The sequence below is a fragment of the Pristis pectinata genome, chromosome 10 (genome assembly GCF_009764475.1).
Source record: "Pristis pectinata isolate sPriPec2 chromosome 10, sPriPec2.1.pri, whole genome shotgun sequence".
NCBI classification, from domain to species: Eukaryota; Metazoa; Chordata; class Chondrichthyes; order Rhinopristiformes; family Pristidae; genus Pristis; species Pristis pectinata.
This window is the reverse complement of record NC_067414.1, coordinates 73,483,843-73,504,434: the sequence shown is the minus strand read 5'-3', so window position 1 is coordinate 73,504,434 and position 20,592 is coordinate 73,483,843. Positions and strand designations below refer to the sequence as shown.

The window sequence follows — 20,592 nt, the reverse complement described above, 5'->3', positions numbered from 1 at the left end:
ATTTTGCTTTCCTCCCTTCACTGAGTGACATTCATGCCATTCTGTCCCTGTTGAATGTAACCAAAGCCTGACCTCTTCTTTCTTCCTCCAGGGCACCTTTACCTCTGACCAAAAACCAATTTACCAACCAATCCCTTCCAGGGGAAGCTTAGCAAAACATCCTGGTTCCAAAAGGGCTGAATTTCTTTCACAGCCAGTTAAGACAAACTGCTTTTCAATCCCTTCCCACGAAAGACGATGATTGTATTTGCCTCCCCTCCTCACTAGAGGGAAGTCCAAATTGCAAAGTTGGCACTATTCTCTCTTCTAATCATTGCCTCCCATGACCAGTCACTCATCTTTTCTTCAACCTTCAGCAAATTTCTCATTCCATATGATGGAAAATACTGGGCTGGAAGTGATGTGCTTTATCCATCTTGTAGGCATAAAACGAGCACCTAAGTAAACTAATATGACTACATAATCTAGTATGTGTATGCTCATTCCATCCTTGAAGCACCCGTCATGTTGATTTGAACCCCTCTGAAGGCATGCACATGACACATTCATCAGCAAATTTACAAAGGTTTTAAACTTAATAAGATCTTTGTGAAGTTGGGCTCTCCTAACAATTTAGTTGTAACCTGTCAAACTTGCTTGCCCAAGCCTTTTAATGGCGCAGCCTCAGAATAAAGGGATATCTCTTTAAAACTGAGATGAGGAGGAATACCTTCAGCCAGAGGATGGTGAATCTAAAATTCGTTGCCACAGAGGGCTGTGGAGACCAAGTCATTGGGTATATTTAAGACAGATTGATAGGTTCTTGATTAGCTTACGGGGAGAAGGTGGGAGAATGGGGTTGAAAAAAAAATTGGCCAGGATGGAATGGGAGAGAAGAATGGGCTGAATGGCCGAATTCTGCTCCAATGTCTTTATTGGTCTCGTGGTGCAATTTAATTTTTATTCATTTCCCAGTGAGTTAATGTGAATACCTCCTTGTTATAACTTTCTTCTTGTTACATGCTTATCTGATCTCTGTATTTACAGTATGCATACTGCTGCTAAATCACTTTTGTCAGGAAGTTTTGAAGGATGTTTACGAGTCTTGCATTCACTGTTATTTCTTAATCCCATTCAATGTGTTTGCATAGGCTGCTTGCCTTAATGCATAGTCCTGCATCAAGGCAAGGCATAAAATTACTTGTGTAATCTTATCTTTTCTTAATCAATATCACTGCTCTGCCTTCCCAATTTCCATGTCAAAAAAGCATTGCTGGGAATACTTTGCTCCCAGTCATGACCAACTTGTTGCCAGGTCTCTCTAATAGCTGCAGGAAAGGGAAATTTGTGGTTTCAGTTCACTTGTTCATGTAACAGTCACCAGTGGTGTCCTAATGGGGCTTTTCTCACTCTTTGGACTTACCACACTTTTTTTGTAAATTGAGGTGAAAATGTCACAGGTACTTTAGACTTTAAATGCCTTTTTTTTGAATATGAAGTATTTATTGTAAATATTTGTCATGACTTAGCATTTTCTCTCCTCCCTTTTTTTTAACTTATCTTGAAGTCATTATTATTAATGCTATTTTTCCATATGAAACCTAACCCATTTTATTAGTTTAAAGTCCTTTCTGCAGCCCTGTTTACCCTTCCTACCATGGCCTAGCACAGAGCTTATCACCCTTGTGCATACAGCTCCTTCATGACCCAATACCAGTTGCTAAACTCTTATAGCTCTATCTATCCTCCAAGAATTTAGATGCATAGAAGTCTCAAACCGTTCTTCAAGTAGAAGCACCTTGCATATCTTGTGCTGACATAAATCCTCACAGCACCTGCCCCCAATTCCATCACTACCACTGCTTTATAATTTGACCTGACTTGTCCTTTAGGGTCTCCTCCCTGTTTGTTTTATCTTCTGGTTCCGATATGAGCTAGTGATTACTAACCTTGCACTCTGTCTTTCCAGATTGTTTGGAGAAATTCTTTAACCTTAAATCCTTTTGCACTCTAGACTGGGGAGGGGGGGGGGGGGGGACACTGGACTTCTAGGTGATTATCAAATCCCCAGTAAATTCAATTTTTCTTCCACTGAACTGACATGGTTAACTCTTTGACTATCATGCCCTTTCTTTTTATTTGACAGCTTCTAACTAAACCACGCCTGTTGAACAGGCCAAGATATAGTTGTTCTTTATGACCCAAGTCTCCTACATTACTTTTACCTGTGTCTCTGTTGCCCTATGTATTCAGTAACATTGCCTGTTCCTGAATTTAGAATTCACACTTAAGAGTTGTGGATAATAAATCTCTCTGAATCTGTGGCGGCGGCACCACCTGCATTGACTTGCTGCTGTACTGCATTTGTTTCACTATCAGTACTGAGGTTCTACATTGTTTTGTGTCACTGTTCTTGATGCTCTGTGGTTGATTACCTTCCCTGCCTTTTTTTTACATTGGGTCTGGTTCATTTAATGATATTTGATGGGAACAATTAAGGTTTTCCCTTTGACATCTTAGTTCACCTCTCTTGGTGTCTTGTTGGTCTCCTTGGTTAACAAGTTAGAATATGGAAAGCTGGTGAACCTTTTGAGGATGCTTATGATATTGGGTGGCATTGAGCTGCTCTGGCCAGATTGTCCTCGGACCAAGTTCCAATTTATATCTGTAACATAAGGGCACAGTCAGAAATGTAGGAATGTTGTTATCCTGATGACTGGCAGCAAGTGCCTCTTCTGCAAGGCCAAAGCTGGTACTGCCCCTGAGTATTCCTATGGATCTGAAAAGGTCAGAGTGCAGGAATGATATGGTGCTCTAGAAGTCCCAATTAGCACTGACTGCACAACCCTTCCAGAGTTGTCATAGGTTGAGCTGCCTTAACAACTTGTTTTGCTAGTAGCAGAGGCTATCAAAATGGAGGTGCCGCTATTATGTCCATGAAACAGATCGCTTGCTCAATTTTGGGTTACATGATCAAAATACAGTGTGCCTGGCATGCATTGGTAAGATAGCTTTTTAAACTGCTATTTAGACTCACTTAATGAAAGCCTGCTATATTTGACATTCTGATTCAGTGAGATTATGTAATGAGCAGCTAATCAGTACAGCCAAAGGCTTGGGTAAATTAAAACTTTGCTAAATTCAGAGATTTTTTAATCGGCAGGAGTGCAAATGTATGTGTGTAAGCTTAGGCAGGTTCTGCCTTTTGATGCCCTTGTGGTTGAATGATCTGCTAACACTTGGTATCATGTCTCCTTCAGCAACAGGAGTCACTGATAGAAGTAGGGAGAGGTTGTATAAGTATATTCAATCAGGGAGATGCTTGGTTTTAGGGGTGGTGGGGAGATTAAAAAGTTTGAAGAACGACTGGTGCTTTCAGGTAAAAAGAAAAAGAAATTTGGAAAAAGGATTTTTTTTTCCATCTTCCTTGTGATGCATCAAAAGTTTATTACTGATCCTGAAGTTTTTATTCCCACTGAGTTACACTATTTTGCATTAGAGTTTTAATACATTTACATATAGAATAATGCAGTTTATTGTTAAGTACTGTCGTTGCTTGGGGAAAAGTGGTTCTACATTTCTGTGATTCAGTGCTGCTGAAATGAATTTAGAGTTAACAAAGTGAATCACTGTACTTTCTTTGTCATCAGTGTGGTACAAGCAAGCATGGAATTGGGTGGAATATGTCAAACATTTTTTTTTCCCTGCTTCCATCCTGCCTAAAGGGGACACATGATCTTTTAAAGTGCTGTTGACTAACCAAGAAGAGATTTCTGAAGTGCTGTGATGTGTTTTGAAAATAATGACAGTGAGCTAAAGGCGATGCCAGAATTGGCATGTGACTTGAATAGTAAGAGTATTTAAAATGCTTTCGTCCTCATCCAACGTTAGAATGGGGCACTAAAACCCAGTTAAAGGATAAGATGTGAAGCTATTAAATAAAATCAAATGGTTTTCATAAAAATTGCTAACAAAACCTAGGTGCATTATGGTCAGGCGGGCCAACAAAATAATCTATCCCTTGGCTAGACCCATTGCTAAAATAACAAGCTGCAGATTTGACTTTTGATATATTATTCAGGATCACTTTCAATGTTAGCCACTTAAAACAGCATGGTGTGTCAACATTTAAAACCCAGAGGATGGGGGGAGAAAAGGGAACAATGTAATTTTATAATGAATCAAAGCTATAGGTGGCCAAGTTACTCAGAGAAAAAAGTTAACATTGTTTTCTTGATTGTCTTTAATATATCTTACTCTGTCTCAACTCTCATGCTGGTGCTACCCTGCATTCTGTTTTCGCAATTAAATATATTGAATTCCTTAGTTTTGTATGCAGCCAAATTTTTTGATGGAGTTAAAAACTAATGTTCCTAAGTGTTGTTTGTAACAGAAGTGTCAATTTGTTTTGCTCTGACTCCATTTTATATTGCTCTTCATTAATCATATTGATTTATTTTTCCTTCAGGTATGCTTTGCATTTCGTTCTTCAGAGTGGAATTTCTTACTACATCATGGTGATTGTTGGGGCAGGCCACATGCATAAGTAAGTATCTTCTTTGAAGGTTCATCAATTTTTGTTTTTCATCCAACTGAGTCCAAAAATTCTTCTAAGTTCCATATGAACAGCTGGAAAAAAAACCTATTAAAAATGCTATTCCTTGTTATGGCGCGGAGCCAGCTACCGCCTCGAAACATTACCTATCTGCCAGTAACAAAGATTGCTTTGGACAGCAGTACCAGGTGGTGAGAAGGGCCAGCTTTGATGTAGTACTTGTAGACAAGATCTATTCATTTCATTAAATACATGCTTTTAAAACTATAACAAAGATTCCTTTCTAAATTGGGTAGACTTGTATTTGTTCATTTGAATATTCAGAAAAATGCTCCTTTTGCATGCTGCCTAGGAGTATGTTTGAGTGATTACAGGCAATAATCTAAAAGGAGGTCATTGGATTCTTTAGGCCTACATTTGATGAACAGCTTTAGGCCATGGAATTGCTTTTGTGGGTTGTCAAAGGCAATACTGAACACAACTTTGTATTTCACCTACCTTTTTGTGTTATATTGGCTACATATTTGGAAAGTACAAATTTTAAAGGTACTTGCCTTCATCTTTCAAAAAAATAAATCAATGCATTGATCAGAAGAGTGAGGTGTAGTTCCCTATACAATTTAGTAGGGGAAAGTATTTCCTGCTTTAAGATGTTCACAAAGAGCCAGTTATGGATATAGTCATGAATGTAATGATGAATTAACTGATCTTAATTCAGGCGGTGGTAGATGTATCCCAATGCAGTCTTAGTATCCTCAGAAAAGGGAGGGAAGTAACTACTCTGTGTAGTTTTATTTAAATGCAACCCAAGTAGCTGATTATTGTCGGGAAGCGTGGATGCTAAAAAATACATGAAATGACATGGTGTCATGACAACAACCTTTCCCTCAATGTCAGCAAAACAAAAGGGCAGGTCATTGACTTCAGAAAGGGGGGCAGTGCACATGCTTCTGTTTACATCAACGGTGCTGAGGTCGAGAGAGTTGAGACCTTTAAGTTCCCAGGAGTGAACATCACCAATAGCCTGTTCTGGTCCAACCATGTTGACACCACAGCCGAGAAAGCTCACCAGTGCCTCTACTTCCTCAAAGGGCTAAAGAAATTTGGCATGTCCCCTTTGACCCTCACCAATTTTTATCAATGCACCGTAGAAAGCATCCTATCTGGATGCATCATGACTTAGTATGGCAGCTGTTCTGCCCGTGACCGTAAGAAACTGCAGAGAGTTGTAGACACAGCTCAGCACATCACAGAAACCACCCTCCCCTCCATGGACTCTGTCTGCTTTTCTCACTGCCTCAGTAAATAATCAAACACCCCACCCACCTTGGACATTCTCTCTTCGTTGGACAGAAGATACAAAGCCTGAAAGCACGTACCAATAGGCTCAAAGACAGCCTCTATCTCACAGTTATAAGACTATTGAATGGTTTCCAAGTACAATATGATGGACTCTTGACTTCGCAATCTACCTCGTTATGACCTTGCACCTTATTGTCAACCTGCACTGCACTTTCTCTAACTGTAACACTTTGTTCTGCACTCTGTTATTGTTTTACCATGCATTACCTCAGTGCACTGTTGTAATGAATTGATCTGTATGAATGGAATGCAAGACAAGTTTTTCACTGTACCTCAGTACATGTGAGAATAATAAATCAATTTACCAAAATACAAATAGAAGTATTTTTAATTATCTCTTGTGATTAATATGATTGGGAAGATTTAGCACAGTTTCATGAAAGAAAAGTTGTGTTTAATATATCTAATAACTTATTGAGGGAGGTACCAATATGCTATATGAAGGGGAACCAATGGATGTAGCATGTCTAGGTTTTCAAAAGCCATTTACAAACTACCTCAAAAGAAGGAATCATGGGATTGGGGATAATATTTGGGTACAAGTTTTATTTAAGGATAGCATAGAGTAAAAAAAAAATGAACTGTTTTCAGTTTTGTAGCCTATAACTGATGTTGTGCAACTGAGATCAGGACTGAGCCCTTGTCTGTATATTAGATTATATTAATGACTCGCATGCAATGCACTCTCTTTTAACGATTCCAAGTTTACTGATCAGCTAGTTGAGAAAGTGAGCTTTGAGGAGAATACAAAAAAGATCTGCAAATGGAAATATTAATGTTATATGAGTGGGCAGGAAGGTGGCAGGTGGAGTATAATGTGAACAAATGTGAAATTATACATTTTGGTCGTGAGCATTTCAAAAATTCTTTTAAACAGGGAGAAAATAGAAATATAATGGGATCACAGTATGCTGGTTCACAAGTTACAGAAGTTACACCTCCAACTGCAACAGCAAATTGGGAAGACAAACGGCATATTTATTCTATTGCAAGGGTTAGGATGTAACAATGTCTTGCTGAGATTGTATAGGGCTTTGGTCAGATCTCACTTTGAGTAGTGTATGCAATTTAGAGCTTGTATCTAGGGAAGTGTATGCATTCATCAGATTCACTATATTGATCCCTGGAATGAGGAGTGAAAGATCCTTCTAAACTGTGGGGGCTATACTTGCTGGAGCTTGATCAAGTGATAATCTTGGGAAGGCATACAAAATCCTGAGAGGGATCTGCAGGGTAGATGCCGAAGGGGCTATTTCCTCTAGTTGGAAGGTCTAGAACAAGAGCAAATCACGGGAGAAGGGATCAACCATAGAAGGCTAAAATGAGAAACTTCTAAATTGGTAAATTGGGTTATTATTGTCACGTATACTGAGGTACAGTGAAAAACTTTGTTTTGCATGCCATCCATACATATCATTTCATCACATCAGTACATTGAGGTAGTACAAGGGAAAAGCAATAACTGAATGCAGATTAAATTGTTACAGTTACTGAGAAAGTGCAGTGCAGGTAGACAATAAGGCGCAAGACCACGACGAGGTAGATTGTGAGGTCAAGAGTCCATCTTATCATACAAGGGGACCATTCAATAGTCTTATAAGAGCAGGTTAGAAGCTGTCCTTGAGCCTGGTGGTACATGCTTTCAGGCCTTTATCTTCTGTCCGATTGGGGGGGGGGGGGAGAAGAGATAATGTCCAGGGTGGGTGGTGAAAGGCTGAGGATTGCTCACTCTTTGAGCATATTTGAGATAATGGTGATGATATCTTTGAAACTGAGGATATGGGGATTGGGCAGGGAAGTGGACAAGACACAAGATCAGCTAGTAAATTATAGAATGGTAAAGCAATGGGCTATATGGCTTCTTGCTATTTCTTTCACTGAGGTTTCATATTTCCATCATCTTCATGATTAAACTTTTTGACTTATTATTGATCTGAGGAAGCTCTATTATCTGATTAAAATATAGTGTTCTTCAAGTATGTAATGGAATCAAAGTAGAAACTACATGGATGAATAAAGAAATGTGATGAAGTATATTAATTTAACATCCAGGAACTTGCTATTAAGGAATAGATAGAGTAGACAGTCAGCACCTCCTTCCCAGGGCACCGATGCTCAAGACGAGAGGTCATGGCTTTAAGGTTATGGGTGGGAGGTTCAGGGGAGATGTCAGAGGGAGGTTTTTCACCCAGAGAGTGGTTGGTGCATGGAATGCGCTGCCTGGGGTGGTGGTGGAGGCAGATACATTGAACAGGTTCAAGAGCTTGTTGGATAGGCATATGGAGGAATGTGAGATAGAGGGATATGCGGGAGGAAGGGGTTAGGTAGTGTGAGGGTGGTCTAATGGACGGCACAACATGGTGGGCCGAAGGGCCTGTTTTGTGCTGTATGGTTCTATGGTTATTACAGGCTATGGCATTTATAGAAACATTAGTGTTTTAAAAAAAACTGGTAAGTTATCAAGATATTTTTCAAGATGAAAGTATGTAAACAATGGTGTCTCTTTAAAACCACAGCTATGAGTATACAAATAATCTGATTTTTTTTTGTGTGGAAAGCAAGATTTCAGAGATGACACAAAAATGTGGACTCTGGTTAATTGCAAAGGAAGCCAAGCAATTTGAAGAGGATATAAATCATTAAATTTGTCTTTTGGGAATTTATTTCATAGTATAGTAAATAGGACATATTGAAGCAAGACTAAGTAAAAGTGTACACCAAGTTAATTCCTCAGTGCAGAAGTATAAACAGACAAAACTCGAGAGACAAAAAGGAAAGCTAACTCGTGGAAATGAATAGCATTGGAGCATGAGGGTGGATTTTAGGTATTGTCTTGAAGAAAGAGGAGGAGCTAACAAGGGAGAGAGATTGTAGGCTCCAAATTACATAAGACAAGAAGGTGAAGAATACATAAAAACTGGAGGACCACCTGAGTTCTGCAGATTGTTTGGCTGGAGATAGATGCAGAGCTGAGGAGTAGCAAGTGAATGGATTTGAACACATAGATGATGAATGAATTATTTGTTTAACTTAGGATATCATGACCTTTTCAGAAAGAAGGGGAAAGGCCAATTATGTGGATGCTGGATATAGTGTGGTTGTTTTCCTTGGGCAAAAGTTTAAAAGAACATTCAAAACCTGACTGGTTTATAAAGGGCATAAATGAGTACCCTGTTCCCATTACTGGATGGTTCAAGGATTAGTGTTCACACTTAAAGTTTTGGGTAAAAGGAGGATGCGGGGAATAATGTTGTTATGCAGAGTTGTTTTATTTATTGCAAGATGTTTTGAGTATAATTGAGCCCTCTTGCTCCAGAAATAAAGGCGCTCTTGAGACTGCATCTGGAATGCTGTGTGCAGGTCTGGTCTGTCTACCTAAGGAAGGATATAGTGGCAATGTGTGTAACAGTGGTTCACCAGATTGATTCCTGGAATGCTGGGTTTGCTGTATGAGAAGAGAAGGCAGATCAGGCCTATGTTTTGAGTTTAGGAAAATGAGAGGTAATCTTGACAGGTTAGATGCAAGGGATGTCTTGAACAAGGGGTCACAAGATAAGCAGTTGGCATTTAGGACAGAAAAGTAGACACTTCTTCACCCAGATGGTTGTGAATCTTTGGAATCTGAGGGCTATGGAGGCTCAGTCGCTGATTATATTCAAGATTATATTCAATAGATTTTTGGATGTTAAGGGACAAGGGGATATGGGATTAATACAGTAAATGCTGTTGAGGTAAAAGATCACTGCATATCATATTAAATGGCAGAGTATGCACAGAGGACCAAATGGTATTGGTTTATTGTTGTCACTTGTACTGAGGTACAGTGAAAAACCTGTCTTGCATACTGGTCATACAGATCAATCCATTGCACAGTGCAGTTACATTGAGTTAGTACAGAGTGCATTGAGGTAGTACAGGTAAAAACAATAATAGTACAGAGTAAAGTGTCACAGTTACAGAGGAAGTGCAGTGCAGGTAGACAATAAGTTGCAACATCATAACAAAGTAGATGGTGAGGTCAAGAGTCCATCACATCATATAAGGGAACCGTTCAATAGTCTTATGACAGTGGGATAGAAGCTGTCCTTGAGCCTGGTGGTATGTGCCCTCAGGCTCTTGTATCTTCTGCTTGATGGGAGAGAGGAGAAGAGAGAATGACCTGAGTGGGTGGGGTCTTTGATTATGCTGGCTGCTTCACCACGCAGCAGCAAGAAGTATAGACAGAGAGTCCATGGAGGGGAGGCTGGTTTCCGTGATGTGCTGGGCTGTGTCCACAACTCTCTGCTTCTATTTTTCCTGTTCCTGCTTCTATTTTTTATGTTATTATCTGCCTTGTAATTTCATGGAGCCAGCATAGGCATTCCATTTCAAATCCATGAACCAGTGCTACCTTTGCTTTAATCATTAAGTGGTATGCAAGAACTTGGTATGATTTTCTTTTGGTTCTTCTATTTGGATTGGTCTGACTTTTGTGCAGTAATCAGTGACTACCAGATTCGGGATCTTGCTATGGGGTTGTGGAATGAGTCTGCATTGGCATTTAGGTATGCACTCATTAATTTTTCAATGCAGCCATATTTGTTCAAGTGCTCTTTCCGTTTGGACTTGGAATCCTGATTTCTGAATGCCATTCCTGTATTACCTTGTTTAAGAGCTTAATGCGATTTATTGGCTTCAAGTCACCTCTAAAGTCCATTTAAACTGTGGGGGTGGGGATGGTTGGAGAAAGTAGATTCCTTTAGTCTATCTTTTTCTTAAATATGTAACAAAAATGTGCACATTAACCTGGTGTTTGAGGATTAAACTCTCACAATATTACTCCAATAAATTTGACCTTTAAAAAATTTGCTATCATGATCTGCAATTTGGTTTTCCAATGCAAAGTGATTTCAGGTATTACTGAGCATGTGGCTGCTAAAATTGTCAGCACTTTATTCTACATCCTTTATCTGTAATCCATATGATCACTACACGTGAGTCTGCTGACTTATACCCACAAAAATCCTACATAGACTTTTGGTTTCTCAAGGAATTTTAACTTTTTAAGTTTTTGATGGAAATATTTTTCATCCCAAATTCTGCAAAGCCATCTTCAACAATTGGTGGCTGATTTGTCTGTTTAACTATTCCTGGACCGACTTACGATTTCTTTGCTTTTTGTACATTGTTCTTGCTTGTTAGCTTGTTTGGAAAAAGAAGCATCTGTTATGACTGTCATTAAACAGTCTTCTAGGGTATGGATTATATGCCTGGCGTTCTATATTACTGTTCCCTAAATGTGCCAGAAGAAGTAAATTAAGGCCCAAGGCTGGTTTCCCTCTATCATTCCTGTATTGTAAATATCTTGCAAAACTACTGGCCATTTTATAAGAGGTTACACTAAAAATGCCAGAAGCCACATATTTCAGTGATTAATGTTCAATCTTGTGCATGATTTATGGATTTGTATTGAGATATCCCAGTATGTTGTTTAGCCACAAGGTTTTTAATTTTCGGTAATAAAACATACTTCTGTTGCCTGAAGCTGTGAGTGAGGAACTGTGCAGCAATGGAAGGATCTGCATTTTCTTATTCTGCTCTTTGCTTTTTTTTGTTGTCCTTCCAACTATCCTTCTCAGGTCCTTATCATAGTATGAGAAATCATTGTGAGAAGCAGAAGCATGATAAAATTTCAGGTAGCTTGTACTATTATTCATAAACAGTCAAAGTTATCATGATGTATCCCCTCTCCTTTTTGGTTCAAAGTAGAATTTCATTTGTGGAGCACAAAGGAAGCCTTTGTCTTCATAATGATGCAATAGTCTTGGGTGTGGTGCAAAGTTTCACCCTGAAAAGTAACAACTAGTCACAAGAAAGCACTAAAAAGCTGGACATTCACAGTAGATCAAGTAGCAATTATGAAGACAGAAACCTTTACAGTTTCTGGCATTGACTTTCTGATATTTGCAATACAATTTGTAAACAATATTCTTGAAACTTCTTTTGAAAGAAAGTTTAAAAAAATATTTGCTTGAAATTTGCAATGTGCAGGAAAAGTAACACCCCCATTCTGGGTAATAGGTCAAAGGAATGAATCACATATTTTTATTTGCTGCCGAGATTTGACTGCATACTTTTATGTACAGTGCCAAAAGATTGCTTAATTTGGAATTGTCCTTGAGAATATTGCAAATATTTGTGAGCTATTCTGTGGTGTCCACTCATTGTTGAAGATTTCAAGCTTGCAGGCAGATTCCCACGTGCTTCCTTTGAGGCAACAGCCAAGATGCTGGAGGAACTCAGTGGGTCAAATTCCATATCTGTAGCAATTTGTCACCTCTACCTATCTTCTCCCAGCCTCTGTCGCTCCTCCCTTCTCCATCAGCCAATCACCCCTCCTCACCTGGATCCACCTATCACTTGCCAGCTCTGGCTCCACCCCTTCCCCTCACCTCTTTATACTGGCTATCTCCCCTCTATCTTTCAGTCCAGATGAAGGGCCTTGACCAAAAACATTGACTGTTCATTTCCCTCCACATATGTTGCCTGACCTGCTGAGTTCCTCCAGCACCTTGTTTCTTGCTCTATATTCCATCTTCTGCAGTCTTTTGTCTCTCCATTATTCCTTTGGAACTTGTTCATCTTGGGTTTGGTCTGGATTTGTGGAAGGTGAAAACAAATTCCTACTTTAATGTCATGGGTCAAAACCATAACATGTTGACATGTGCCAGAAAGAGAGATTGCACAAAGCCTTTTTTTCACAGGCGAGTTGACACTATTTCTAGAGATGTGTGGACTATTTCTAAACTAGTTCATACTGGATTCAGATTTGCTCAAGAAATCTTCATGGACTGATGCGATTTAAAGCACACAAAGAAGCCATTTGTCTACTGTTCTGTCCTATGATACTATTATTTTCCCCATAACCATCCAAAATGATCTTTTTTCCTTTTTCAATTACTTATTTGCATCTACATCCAGACAATCCGTACTCCAATCCATGAGAATTCTGGGCAACCTGATGAAGTTGGAAGCTTCAGTTCATCCCTTTTGAAAGGATTGATTCTTGATGGAAATAATTCCATGAGCCCATCATTGTTCCATAACCATTTACAAAATACCATGATCTCATTCATTTACAGCCAAATAGTATTGGCTATGTGTACATTTGTAGGTGTGGGTGGCAAGGAAACAAAGAAATATTCTGTCTGCATATGACTTTCCAATATTGCATCCAAGAATAGATGCCTCTAATTACTATTCTGATCACCACAGTTTGTCCGAACGTCCAGGAGTAGATAGGGGCCATCGAGCCAATCGCAACACTGCAGGAGTAGAGTGAGACCAAATGTAGACTGGCTGGTCTGCATAATTGAACTACATGACATCGTTACCAGCTGAGATGATGGCGAGTTTCCAAATCCAAACTGACTCTTTTTCTGCTGGCATAATAACATTTTGAAGAGGTTACTCAACCGAAAATCGTTGCATGGTATTTTGGAGTAGTGTTTGTCTTATTTTACTACAGAATCGAATTTTCAACATCATTTGGGGTAATAAACACTAAAATCATTCAAAATATTTTAAACTAACTGTACATGTTTCTGTGTTATCAACACAGTTTATGTCAAACCATACAATGAGTTTCTGTTGTGTCATTCCAGGCCAGTTGAATGAAATGTCTGGGGATAATTTTGTCACAAAACAATTCATTGTCTCAATGGCCTGAAGTGATTCATTCCTATTGAAGGAATAGGACATACAGCACCTCAAGCTTGTTTAGTTGTTGCAGTAAAATTCAACAAACGTTATTCCAAAATTCCATAAATGTTTCAAAAAAGATCAAAGATCCACAAATTGTACCAATGATTTGACCTCTTTCTCTCCCCGCCCTCCTCTCCCCATCTCTCTCTCTCCCTCCCCCCCCATTTTAGTTATTTACTGAATTTACTTAATTAGTTTTCCTTAACTATGTGCAGTCAAAGAAAAGCAAATATTGACACAATGCAGATATATTTCTTCATTGTACATGACATATTGACTGTCAATCAGATCAAATTTGTTTAACTGGAGAAATTATTCTTTGATCTAGAGAGGGATGTTTCTGGACAACCTGAGCTGTATATGATTAAAAAGGCCTTTCTTCTTTTCCATTGCTGCTGCGTCAATATCCCGTCTAATCTGTTTGAAGTTAATGGATCATGGAACAGCCATTGAGATTTGAACTCTATCCTGGTATTTTCTTTTTTTTTGTTTAACAATTACCTATCTCTATGTTCCTCTTCAGCTTGATTCAGCAATAACTTGCATTTATATAGTGCATTCAGTGTAACGGAACCCCCCCCCCCCCCCCCCCCCATTTATGCTACATATGAAACCAAATTTGATGCCTGGCCCCAAAAGGCAATATTAGAGTTGATAACCAAAATTTCAGAAAAATAGACGGTGAGGTACTTGAAGGAGAAAAGTAAAGATATAGGCAGAGAATTCCAGAGGCCCATGACTCTTGGCATAGTTGTTAATGGTGGAGTGATATCAAAATCCAGGTTCTCTGGAGGACAGAACTAGGGGAATGCAGATGTTTCAGAAACTTGCAGGGCTAAAGATTAAAGATGGGAAGAGGCCAGGACATAGTGGTCTGCAAGACTCCTGTGATGTATAAGAGTGGCATGGGTCAAGTGTTACTGGCATAAAGCATCAGTGAATTGCTGTTCAAGCTTGAATATAGGCCTGATATATGATTGTCAACAATCCAGTATTGCATGGGACTTGACCATATTTCAGAGAGAAGTTTTCTGTCTGAGATTAGTATGAATGTTCAGCTTCCCATGCAATTTTTTTTTATCCCCAGCCTAAGCTCTCAAACTGTAAAGATTTCATTCCAGTGGCAGGAACCTTTCGTTCCCTGTTGACTTCAAACAATCAACAAAAACTCTCAGGAGGTGAACTCAGAAACCTGCAAAGTAAGGCCATGCACCACCCAAAGAAGCAGCAGCTTTTGCCCATTTACCTGCCCATTTTGCATGCTGTTAGCAAGGCCAGCATTTATTGACCATCCCTCAAATGCTTTCTCGAAGGTGGTAGTAAGCTGCCTTATTCGTAGAAGCATTAAGGCACAGAAGAGACAACTTGTCCTATCAAGTCCATGAAGCCTCTTCTGTAGAGCAATCTGTTCAGCCCAGGTTGCTGCCCTTCCCAATTGAAAAATAAATTGGAATAAACAGTTGATGGAAATAAATTTTCTTTTGAAATCTTTGATCATGTCTGCTTCCATCCTTGTAAGGCAGTACATTCCAGTCTTTACTGAAAAATCGCCCCTATTAATTTCTTTCCAAAAACCTTAAATCTGTATCCCCTTATCCTTGTATCATCAAATAATGGAAATAGCTTTTGCTTATCTGCTTTATCTAAACCTGTCACACTTTTTACCTCAAATAACTCTTCTCTCATTCTCTTTTGTTCCAAAAAGAACAACCCCATTTTCACCAACCTAACTGCGGAGCTAAAATCTCTGAAACCTTCATGATCCATGAACATCACTTCCTTATGTCCTTCTCTTGGTGCAGTTTTCAAAACAACTTTAATCCCTTCTGCCAAAATGCATGCACCCCCACATCTCTATGTTAATTTCCATCTGCAACTTGCCTATTCTGTGAGCCTATGTCCTGTTACAGTCATTTATTATGATCCTCACTATGGCACATTTCCAAGTTTGGCAACATCAGCAAATTCTGAAATTTTACTCTGTATTCCGGTAAAAATGTGTACATCAGTAGCAAAACAAAAGCAGTGGTCCTCACAATTGTCTACCAGTCTCTGATCTGAAAAACAGCCATTTACCATGATTTGCTGTTCTGTCTCAGACCAATATTTTAACTAACTGACTTTGAGCCTTCTGTTTCATGAGCCTTGATTTCAATAGCTGGCCTTTTATGTGGTAATTTGTCAAATGCTTTCTTAAAATCCACATGGACAATATCCACTGTGTTCCCTTTCACCAATCTTCTCTGTTCCTTTGTTACTGTTACTTCACTAAGGTAAGTCTGCCAATCCATGTTGGCTCTACTTAATTAACTTTATTCTCCAAATCTCCAGATTCCTGTTTTTTATCCCCTCCCACCTACCCCCCCCCACCCCCCCCCCAGGATTCTTGCTTGTATTGCCTTACTCACTATGGCAGTTAAATTGACTGGTCTGTAAGTATTCTCTTGAACAGTGGTCTTGCATTCGTCCCTTCAGTCTTCTGATACCTCCTCCATATCCAGGGATGATTGGAAGATTATGGCATTATCTCTACCTTTCTCAGCAACCTGACTGCAAGCCATCCAGACTTGGCAACTTCTTCACTTTAAGTTTAGAGAGATCTCTTTATTAGTCACACATACATCGAAACACACAGTGAAGTACATCTTTTTGCGTAGTGTTCTGGGGGGCAGCCCGCAAGTGTCTCCACGCTTCCGGCGCCAACATAGCATGCCCACAACTTCCTAACCTGTATGCCTTTGGAATGTGGGAGGAAACCTGAGCACCCGGAAGAAACCCACGCAGACGCTGGGAGAGTCTACAAACTCCTTACAGACAGTGGCCGGATTTGAACCCGGGTTGCTGGTGTTGTAAAGCGTTACGCTAACCACTACACTACCGTAATTTGCCATTCCAGTACAATTTTCACCCCATCCATCAGAGAACTTAAAACAGAACAGTATAGCACAAGAACAGGCCCTTTAGCCCACAATGTTTTGCCAAACTAATTAAACTAGTAATTATAAGCCTACTAAACCTGTCCCTTCTGCCTACACAAGTGCATATTCCTCCATTCTCTGCATATTCATGGGCCGATCTAAGAGCCTCTTAAACACCTCTATCGTATTTGTCTCCACTAGCATCCTGGCAGTGCATTCCAGACCCCACCACTCTATGTAATTTATAAACTTTTATCAAGTATCCCCTCAGCCTCTGTCGCTCCAGAGAAGACAACCCTAGTTTGTCCAACCTCTCCCCATAGCACATGCCCTCTAATCCAGGCAGCATCCTGGTAAACCTCTTCTGCACCTTCTGCAAAGCCTCCACATCCTTCCTATAATGGGGCGACCAGAATTGAATGCAATACTCCAGATGTGGCCTAACCAGAGTTTTATAAAGCTGCAACATAACTTCTAGATTCTTGAACTCAATGCCTCGACTAATAAAGGCAAGCATGACGCATGCCTTCTTTACTACCCTGTCAACTTGTGCAGCCCTTTCAGGGAGCTATGGACTTGGACCCCAAGATCCCTCTGTTCATCAACACTGTTATGTGTTCTGCCATCTATTGTGTACTGTCCATTTATATTTGATCTCCCAAAGTGCAACACCTCACCCTCAGCCATATTAAAATCCATCTGCCATTTCTCCGCCCGTATCTGCAACTAATCTATATCCCGCTTTATCCTTTGGCAATATCCCACACTATCCACAATGCCACCAACCTTTGTATCGTCTGCAAACTTACTAACCCATCCATCCACAGTAGAGGTCCCAGTATGGATCCCTGTGAAACATCACTAGTCACGGACCTCTAGCCAGAATAAGTCCCACTGAGTACTACCTTCTGTCTTCTATGAGCAAGCCAATTCTGAATCCAACCAGCCAAGTCACCATGAATCCCATGCATCTCAATCTTCTGGATGAGCCTACCATGAGGGATCTTGTCAAACACCTCACTAAAATCCATGTTGACAACATCTACTACTCTACCTTCATCAGTCACCTTCATCACCTCAAAAAACTCGATCAAGTCAGCAAAATGGTCCCTGCCCTGCACAAAGCCGTGCTGACTGTTCTAATTAAGCTATGGCTCTCCAACTACTCGTAAATCCTATCCCTAAGAATCTTCACCAATAGCTTCCTTGCCACTGACGTGAGGCTCTATATTTACTGGGATTATTCCTATTTCGCTTCTTGAGTGGTCCTACCCTCTCCCTAGTTATCCTCTTGCTCTTAATGTAGGTGTAAAATGCCTTGGGATTCTCTTTAAATCTACTTGCCAAGGACTTTTCATGGCCCCTCCTGGCTCTCCTAATTCCCTCGAGTTCCTTTCTAGCTTCTTTATAATCCTCAAGGGCTCTGTTTGATTTTAGCTTCTTACATCTTGCATACACTTCCTTTTACTACTTGACTAAATTCACCACCTCTCTCGTAATCCAAGGGTCCCTTACCTTGCCATCCTTGTCCTTCCTTCTTATTGGAACATACCTGTGCAGTTGGTATTTAAAAATCCTCCATATGTCAGATGTGGACTTGCCCAAAAACAGCTCTTCCCAATTAACTCCCTCTAGTTCCTGGCTATTATTCTCTTAGTTTGACCTACCCTAATTTAGTACTCTCCCGCAAGGTCCATACTTATCCTTATTCATCGCGATCTTAAAACTTAAGGAGTTTAGATCACTGTTTCCTAAATGTTTTCCCACTGAAAGGTCAGTCACTTGCCCAAGCTCATTTCCTAATACCAGGTTCAGTATGGCACCTTCTCTAGTTGTATCACCTTCATACTGATTTAAGCAGCCTTCCTGGACGCACCTAACAAATTCTGCCCCGTCTAAACCTTTTGCAGTAAGGAGTCCCAGTCTATATTAGGGAAGTTAAAGTCACCCATGACAACAACCCTGTTGTTTTTGCACCTTTCCCTAATCTGCCTATGTATCTGTTCCTCAATGTCCTGGTGGCTACTTGGGTGTGTGTAGTATAATCCCATAAAAGTGGTTGCACCTTTTCTTATTTTTGAGTTCTACCTATATATAGACTCAGTGGATGAGCCCTCCATTATGTCCCCTCTGAGTGCAGCTGTGATGTTGTGCCTAATTAATAGTGCAACTCCCCCTCTCTTCTACCTCCCTCTCTATATTTTCTGAAACATCCAAACCCTGGAACATTAAGCACCCATTCCTGTCCCTTTCTCAGCCAAGTCTCTCTCATGGCCACAGCATCATAGTTCAATGTACTGAATCATGTCTGTTCACCTTCTTTACTCTTAATACTCTTAGTATTAAAATAGACAAGAATGGCCAGATGGGTTGAAGTGTATTTATTACCTTGTCCCTGCCCATTCTTCCCTACAGAGTTACTGGTCATGACATTTACCTTCATCTCAATCCCTCTATTTACTGACCTGGGTGCCCTGGTTCCCATCTGCCTGCCAAACTAGTTTAAACCCTTCCGAGTATTATCTCCACTTGTAGCAAACTCTTCCTTATTAAACACTGATACTAGCTTTGCACTTCACCTCTGCATATACATCATGCTCTTTGTTCTTCCCTGCCTCTCATTACCTGGTTACTATTTACATGCCTGGAGAAGATTTTTGGGTTTCTTTTTTACTCTCCTATTCTCACTTTGTCCTTATTTTCTCTTTTACATTTAACTTGTTTAGCCTAGCTCCAGCTTGAAGAATTCACGTGACGTACATCATACATCTTTTCCTGTTTTATCAGTTTTCCATTTTCCTTGTCATCCAGGGAGCCTTGGCTTTAGTTTCCCTTCTATTCTTCTTGTGCATTGTACCTAGTTTCTACCTGAAATATCTCCTCCTCAAAGATTGACAGAAAAAACAATGGGTAATCTTTGGTTCCTGACTTGAAAATCATTTGCAGGCCTTTTGCCTTCCATCCTTTCTGGTCATGGTGAGTTCACAGGGGTTGAGTTGCTGTTAGGGTGCTCTAAACATGTAACCACTGCTTTTTGTAAATGTACGCAGTATGCTGGTGATGGAAGGAATTAATATTTAAATTGTAGCAGAGCTAGTGGTGTAAGACTGACCTTTAATTGCTATGAATTGGCATTGCAAGAGGACAGGGGAAAGAAGGACTTCGGTTGCCATTAGTATTAAATAAAGACATCCTGCTCTAAAAGAGCAGAGGGATCCAGGGGATCTGTACACAATCATTGAAAGTGGGAGGATAGGTTGAGAAAGTGGTTAATCAGCCATGCTCAATTTTGGGTTTTCTCAATAGAGACATAGGGTGCAAAAGCAGGGAACTTATATTGAATCTTCGTAAAACACTAGTTTGGTCTCAGCTGGAGTAATTGTGTTCCATTCTGGTCACCACATTATAAGAAGGATGTGAGGGCCTTGGAGAGGATCCAGAAAAGATTTATGAGAATAGTTTCTTGGAAAAGGGACTAAAATTATGTACAAGGATAAATCAGAGAGACTGGGACTATTTTCTTTGAAGAAGAGAAGGCTGAGTAGAAATTTCATAGAAGTATGTAAAATGATAAGGGAGCTGGACAGAGTGGATAGTGGGAGACTGTTTCCTCTGGTGGCAGCATTCAAGACAACAGATCACAAGTATAAAATAAAATGGATTAAGAGTGACATGAGGAAGAACTCCTATGCAGTTTGTAGTTGGAATCTGGAATATGGTGGGGGCAATTTCTATTGTGGCCTTCAAGAAGGAACTGGGTAAATATATGATGAAGAAAAATTCATAAGCAAAAAGAGACAGGAGAAATGGAACCAGTAAATTGTTCTGGTAGAGATCTGGCAAGAACACAATGCATTGAATGGTCTCTTTCTCTGCTATAACCAAACTATGATTCTATCATTTAAGAGGGAATTTGGTTGCTCAAGAAGATATCAATATGGGATGTCCATTTTCCTGTTAATTTTTTCACACTGGGCAACTGAGCTACAAGGATAGTCCAGGGTTTGTCTTAAGCTGAATGAGTCTGGGACCAAA

General features: G+C 39.9%; 1 protein-coding gene across 2 annotated transcripts in view; it reads left to right on the top strand.

Annotated features, from left to right (window-relative positions):
• Positions 1 to 20,592, top strand: part of mboat2b (membrane bound O-acyltransferase domain containing 2b) — a 124,060-nt gene that overhangs the window by 49,631 nt on the left and 53,837 nt on the right. For both annotated transcript variants that reach the window (XM_052024532.1, XM_052024533.1), the window contains exon 3: positions 4,448 to 4,525. In XM_052024532.1, coding sequence (XP_051880492.1) covers positions 4,448 to 4,525 — 78 coding nt within the window. The remainder of the gene's footprint in view (positions 1 to 4,447; positions 4,526 to 20,592) is intronic.